Source organism: Impatiens glandulifera, chromosome 1 (assembly GCF_907164915.1).
Source record: "Impatiens glandulifera chromosome 1, dImpGla2.1, whole genome shotgun sequence".
Classification (NCBI taxonomy): Eukaryota; Viridiplantae; Streptophyta; class Magnoliopsida; order Ericales; family Balsaminaceae; genus Impatiens; species Impatiens glandulifera.
Genome location: NC_061862.1, coordinates 20,743,567 through 20,750,886, shown reverse-complemented (window position 1 = coordinate 20,750,886; position 7,320 = coordinate 20,743,567). Strand labels below are relative to the sequence as shown.

The window sequence follows — 7,320 nt, the reverse complement described above, 5'->3', positions numbered from 1 at the left end:
TTGATGGACGACATATGTATGAAAAAATGTTGCATTATGATTAGTCAATGTCAGATGTGCCTTATGTAGGTTGAATCAGCATCTCACATTCTTTTGCATTATCGTGAGGTGACCCGGTATTTGGAGTCTTCTTTGGAGCATGACTGAAATTCAGTGTGTGATGTTTAAGTCTCTTAGTAGTGGTTGAAAAGTTTGGATCAAGACAACATGCGTGTCTAAATTGTTGTGTTACTATCTCTATTATCTTTTAGTGGACTATTTGACTTAAAAGAAATTATTATATTCGACCGATGCGTATAATTCATAACGTCATTATTATGATATTATATTCACACTGGAAAGCTTATGGAGTCGACTGGGAGTTCATCTCCATTCTTAAGACCTTCATGCACGTTAATTTTTTTTGTTGTGTCTCTGTCTACCATCTCTTTTTGTCTCTTATTATCTTTCTATTTTTTTTATGTCATTCTTTGTTTCTTTGTGTTTAAACGATTCATATTTTTTTTATTCTTAGACAATTTAAAAAAAAAAAACTCTTAAAAAAAAGCAATATTATTTCACACCCAATAAAATCATATAAACAATTGTTCATTGAAAAAGAATGGAATTGTTTGCAAAAATGAAGGTATATAGGTATATATATGTTGCAATGAATAAAATTGGAAAGCATTAGTGATAAAATATTGATTTAATTGGACCCGCGTGTGGCTATTTATGGAGAGACAGTAGATTAAGCTGTACGTGGCTCATGATGATGATCATATAAAGAAGATTAAGGCCAAAATCAATTGAACACTACTACTAATATTTACTATACTTTAGAGAGAGAAAAAAAAAAGAAAAAGGAATCCTAGGTCCTGATATTAACCGTGACTTGAGTAAATTGTTCAAATGTAATAATAGTAAGTCATTCATTTAAATTATTAAATTAGTTTGATTTCTGTTGTGTATTGATTAACTGGCAGCATAATGGTTAATTTGGTGAAAGAAAGTTAATGGTGGAAAATTATTTGTTAGTGACGACTGGCCATCATAATTCATAATGATTCACCTTGGCTTTATGGAAATTTGACTAATTAATTAATTCCCTGCGGGTACTATTGTCTATATATTGTGGGTTTTTTTTTTCTAGTGGTATTATAAGGATTTGTGAAAACAGAGTAAACCACTTTTTTTATAAATACTTAAGCAAATTTGGTTTTGATTTGAAAACATTTTTCATCAGTTACTATGTTGGTTTATTATATATATTTTTGTCAGAGTGATTTATTTGGTTGAAAATGTGTGATTTAAATAAAATTATAACATAATTTAATATTTTTACAATTTTAACTCACATTATATTAGAAATTTCTATTACAAGATATTAAAGGTAAACAAAATTAATTTAGTTTTAAAATCCTTCAAAGTAACATAAATATCACATTATTGTAGAGGGTCATATGATTATTTATCTTCAATATTGAAAACTCTATCTCAAATCACTTGTAAACATGTGACTAAGAAATTTAGGTACATTTGACGACAATGAAATTTGAATTGCGGTTTAATTATAATTCTTAAATTTTGTAAATCATTTAAGATTAAGAATTTGAATTAGAATTAGAATTTCAATGGAATTCAAATTATGTGTTTTTATCATTTTTAATTCTATTTTTTTAGCTTGAAATTATAATTTTAAATATTTATTTTATGTGTTTTAAACTAAAATATTTAATTATTTTATCATTTATAACATTTATAACATAGTTAACGTGTTAAATCGATAAATATTTTTTACTAAATTTAGAAAGTTAAAATGTCGAATATATATATATATGTTTAAATTTAAATTTAGTAAGTTAATATTACAATGATAAATTTTTTTTATTAAAATTTAGAAAAGTTAACCTGAAGAATTGACATTTTGATTTTTAAAATTTTAAAAATTAATATGCCAAGTTAATATTTTTGTAATTTAGTAAGTTAACATTTCGAATAATATATATATATACTTTTTTAATGAGAATTGACCTCTAGACAAAAACTCTTGACAACTCAGCTATTTTAATATTTTGTGTCAAATAAATATCTTAATAATATAGATAATATATATTAAATTGTTTCATTATATATTTTTTCATAATTATAATTGAATTAAAATATTATAATTTTTCTAATTATAAAAATTTGAATTTCAATTTAATCTCAATTCTAATTAAAGTGGAATTAGAATTTCAATATTAATTTCAATTCCACCCTCCAAACCTACTTTAAAGCAAATCTACACCACGCATCATGACTCTCAATGAAAAAGTTTAAGAACCACAAAAATCCTAATTTACATAGTGAAATTGTCATGTTGATCTCAACCAAACATGTCCCACTTAAAACACGCTGTCAAGTCTCCATTGATGATCAAATTATTTTGTAAATATTTTGAATTTATTTTAGAAATTAGCATAGATCTTATCCATCTTTAATTAGTGGTTCAACTTAAGATGTTTTAATTGAATCACCGCCATACAGTGTATTATATCTCATGTTCAAACTTTTCAAAGTACATTTCTCATTTCTTTTATTTGTCATAGTGTTTGAATTTGTTGTTTATTAACTCATGTTGACTCCATCTTTAAATATTTCCAAAATTATAACAAATTAAATGCTTCCAAGAAAACCAAATATATGAATAAACATACCCCTATACTTTTGAATTGAAAAAAGAGAATTGCAAATTATCATTTTTATTGATTAATTAATTAATTATTAATTCCTTATGCTGCCGAACCGAACTTAAGGAGAAAATTATTTATTCTCATTTTGGCTTCTTCGATTCCAACACTCAGAGTTCAAATGTCACTATCACGACCTACCTACGCCTAGCGTAGGCATGACCTCCATTATATCACAATTAATAACTAGTTAAAATGTAATTAATTATTTTATTAATGAAAATATTAATTAGGACATCACAAGTTTAGTGTTTATGTGACCAGATTTATTGTTCTAACATATATTTCTTTTACAAATTTATATATATATATATATATATATTTTTTGAGAACGCTGGGTTCCGCTGCTCTTATGGAGTGCGACTAATCCCCGCGGGTTAAGTACATAGCCCGCAAACATACTTAACCAATTAACCAGGCGCACCAGGCGCATAACTTGCCGCCTGACAGGCTCGAACCCAGGACCTCATGGAGGCCTGGGGGATATCCACCTCTTATTGCCACTAGGCTAAAAGAGGGGATCAAATTTATATATTCACTCAACTTATATTTCTTAATATATCTATTTTTTTATTTTTTTAATGAGGGAGAAAAATTTAGAAAGAGATATAATTATATCTCTAGTTAGAAAAAAGATAAATGATATTATAGAAAAATTTTGTTATTTTTTCGGCCAGATTGCGTCATGTCATTCGATTTTCACTTTAGTGGAGGAACTAGTTCGGTTATTTTCCTTTTATTTAATTGATTTTTTCTTTTATCTTTTAAATAAAATTAAAAGTTATATATAATATTTGGATATTCTTGTTTTTAGTCTTTGTTTTCATTCTTAATTGTTAATAATATATATATATATATATATATATATATATATATATATATATATATATATATTAAAATTAAAAAATAATTAACAAATATCCAACTAAAAATGTCATTTAGACATAGGGGATTATCCTAAATTCATGACCTAGCTTCCTTGAACTTGGGTTCGGCACTATCCTATTCAACTGTGGTTATTTGAATCATTTGAAAAGAGAAAAAAAAAAGTTTGTTTTTAGTAAAATGATTTAAATAGTATTAATATATATAAATAAAATAAAAAATTATAATTTTAAATAAAATATATTTTAGTATTTTGATTAATGAATTAAATGATTTAATAAATGAAAAGAACAATAAGATTATATTTAATTTTTTGAATTATTTAAATAATTAAAAACCGAAAAGGCCTTAAACTGTCTTTTATAAATTTTTACCTTTTATGATCATTTTAAAAAGTATATATATAAATAATAATTACGTACATCCTAATTAAAACTAAATGCAACACAAATAAACATGCGTGATTAAAGAACCTACCTAGGCATCATGTTGAAAAAGATCCATTTATATGTAGATTTGAGAAAATTTGATTCTAAAGAATATTCTGAAGAGAAATGAGAAAGAATGGGTATCATCCAAAAACAAAGATACCGATATTCTTAAATCTCAATGTCCCATTCCATGTCATATGTCTTAAGCCGTGAAACAAAAGATGCCCACCATTTGGTTTCTATAACAGAGCATATACCTGGATGATCCAAACTATTATTATTATTATTATTATTTCATTCCAAACTAAAACACACATTCTCTGTTTATTCATAACTCAGGTCAGGACTACTAATCCTTTTCCGGCGAGATGCGTTTTATAAGATCGGTGACATCCATCTTCTTGGGTTGCATTGGAGTGGCATACCATGCAAACAAATCTTCCATCACAGCTCCTGCAGAAAACTCTGATTCTATATCGGAATCTTCTTCTACAACAACTGACCGCTCGAGGATGATCAAACTCAATGATGGAAGGTACTTAGCTTACAAGGAGATAGGCGTTCCTAAGAACAAATCAGATTACAGAGTAATTATCATCCATGGATTTGGAAGCTCTAAGGAAATGAACTTTATGGTTTCTCAGGTATAATGTTGGATAACTTGGATTCATGAGAAATGATTGTGAATGTGTGAATGAATGTGTCATAGGTTTATTAATTGGTAATTGATGACAGGAGCTAATGGATGAACTAAAGATATACGTTCTTCTATATGACCGGGCTGGATATGGAGAAAGTGATCCCCACCCGAAACGAACCATAAAGAGTGAGGCGTCCGACATTCAACAACTCGCGGATCAGATGGAATTGGGACATAAGTTCTATGTTGTTGCCGTGTCCCTTGGTTCTTATCCGGCATGGAGTTGTCTCAAAACAATTCCCCAAAGGCAAATTCATTATTACATTTTTTTAACTTGTAAGCAGTTTTAAGTGCGAATTGAATCGGTCATTGGTCATTAACTTGTTGATTTTGGTATAATTTTTGTGTTGTAGGCTAGCTGGTGTGGCTATGGTGGTGCCAATGATAAACTATAATTGGCCTTCACTTCCAAAACATCTGATAGAAGATGATTTCAGAAGAAATTTATCGCGTTGGACGCTTATGGCTGCCAACCATACGCCTAGGTTATTACACTGGTGGCTAACTCAGAAGTGGCTCCCTTTCCCTTCCTCTGTTAATGTTTTAGACAAAAATCCCACTTTTTTCAGTAATAAGGATTTGGAGGTCTTGAGCAACACCCAAGGATTTAAATTACTTAGTCAGGTGATGATGATGATATCCTTAATTTCATCTTTCATGTCATCATTTCTTAGTAAATAATGGTGAATTACTCTGTTTCCTCTGACTCTTTACATGTTCCACAGGATAAACTGCATAAGAAAGGGGTGTTTGACTCCATAAGACGCGACTTCATAGTGGCTTTCAGCCAATGGGACTTTGATCCTTTGGCCCTGACGAACCCATTCTCGAAAGACAAAGACAAATGTTCTTCATCCTCTGTTCACATATGGCAAGGGTGTGAAGACAAGGTGGTGCCAATGGAGTTGCAGAGATTTGTGTCCCAAAAGTTGCCATGGGTTAAGTACCATGAAGTCACTCAAGGAGGTCATCTGCTGGTGTACGATAAGGATACTTGTGAACTCATTTTAAGGTCACTATTGCTTGGCGAAGAAGAACATTCTCATTTCTTATATAAACCATGTGATGCTTCTGCACCATCTTGACTTCTCTTTACTTATTAGGTTCATCAGTTTATGTACATAGTCATCTTTCTTTGTAAATATGCATTCCTTAGCTTAATTTCTCAATAATTGCAATGTTGTTTTTGTTTTTAATACAAATTTGGTGATTTGATGTTAAAATAACCCGGGTCACCTTCTTGCACACTTTTTTTTTAATTCAATAACCTGTTTCAAAATTTTGATATTCTCAAAAACTTTGTAAAAAATTGACATTACATTGTATATAAAAGTAAAAATAATAGTAAATTGTACATATATTTCAAAGAAAAACTTAAAACTAATGAATTAGAAACATATTCAAGCATCAAAATTCCTACATGTATCATTTACACGAAAATTTAATTAAGAAGTCAGTGAATGAAGCATGTACTTAATTGAAAGCAAAACCTAATCACAGGTATAAATAAGAACAAACTACAATGTATGAACTTTTCTTTTTGAACCATAGTTTATTCTCATGAGTTATTTACCACGACCCTATTGTCATGTCTCAAACTTCAGCTTAGAGCTTTTTAATCTTGGGTTTTGGATAAATTATTTATTTTAACTTTTTTTTTAAAATCAATATTTTCAAGTTAAATGGTCATTCTACCATGTATATATACATAGATGAGATAAAAAATAAGAGTGAAGATATTAAATAAAGAGTAATTTGATGGATCAAAATAGTGATGAGATAGATAAAAAAAAAGAAAGAAAAATAATAAACTGAATAAAAATCTAAAACATCCCATATCAAACAAATCTTAAAGAGTTTAACTGAAAATAATACTCCTTATTAAATGTATGAACTCTAATTGTTTTTGCGATTGACATGAATAGAGTTCAATCCCCGTCTGGAAGAAAATGGGTATATGACTAATAGCTTAATGCACGAGTTCTCAATGACAAATTGAGATCTTTAACTTATTGACTTGCCTTTGAAAAATGGTGATTTCACCTTTTGGAGAGGTAATGACAATGGGGATCACCTTCATTCTCGTATCGGCAGATTTCTAATTAGTGAATCAATTTTTCTAAGGATTTTTAATATATTTCAAAAAGTCATTCCATGGAGTTGTTCAGATCACCGACCGGTCTTGATAGAACGTCGGGTGATGGTGAGAATATATCGACTAATTAGATTTGAAAATAAATAGTTAATCAATGAGACTTTTACACTACGTGTGCAATCATGGTGGGTGAGCCAGACGTTGGTCATTTCTTTGTCGAGTAGCCTCGTGAACTTCAGGAATATGCATAAACTTCTCAAAAGTTGGTTCGTAGGAATCGTGCTCTATTTTGTATTAAATCGATGACATATGTAATAAAATTAATATCATTGACGTGGTGAGGAGATTCGTGATCTCTCCACGGAGGAGATTAGTTCTTGGATTCACAATGTTAGTAAGTTGTCAATTATGTGTAAGGAGGAAGGAATTGGGACACACCAGCGTAGTAGAGCTACATGACTAAGAGTTGGGGATAAAATATCAAATTTTTCCATAAAA

The 7,320-nt window shown here is 29.3% G+C and overlaps 2 protein-coding genes across 2 annotated transcripts; both read left to right on the top strand.

Moving 5' to 3' along the window:
- Window positions 1–4,395: 4,395 nt before the first annotated feature.
- On the top strand, window positions 4,396–5,408 carry LOC124920506. Its single transcript, XM_047461008.1, has 3 exons — window positions 4,396–4,671; window positions 4,763–4,974; window positions 5,081–5,408. The coding sequence occupies exons 1-3, from the start codon at window positions 4,396–4,398 to the stop codon at window positions 5,406–5,408; spliced, it is 816 nt and encodes a 271-aa protein (XP_047316964.1).
- Window positions 5,393–5,827, top strand: LOC124921135. Its single transcript, XM_047461752.1, has one exon. It carries the CDS (start codon window positions 5,408–5,410, stop codon window positions 5,810–5,812), a length of 405 nt encoding a protein of 134 aa, XP_047317708.1. The 5' UTR covers window positions 5,393–5,407; the 3' UTR covers window positions 5,813–5,827.
- The last annotated feature ends 1,493 nt before the right edge of the window (window positions 5,828–7,320 follow it).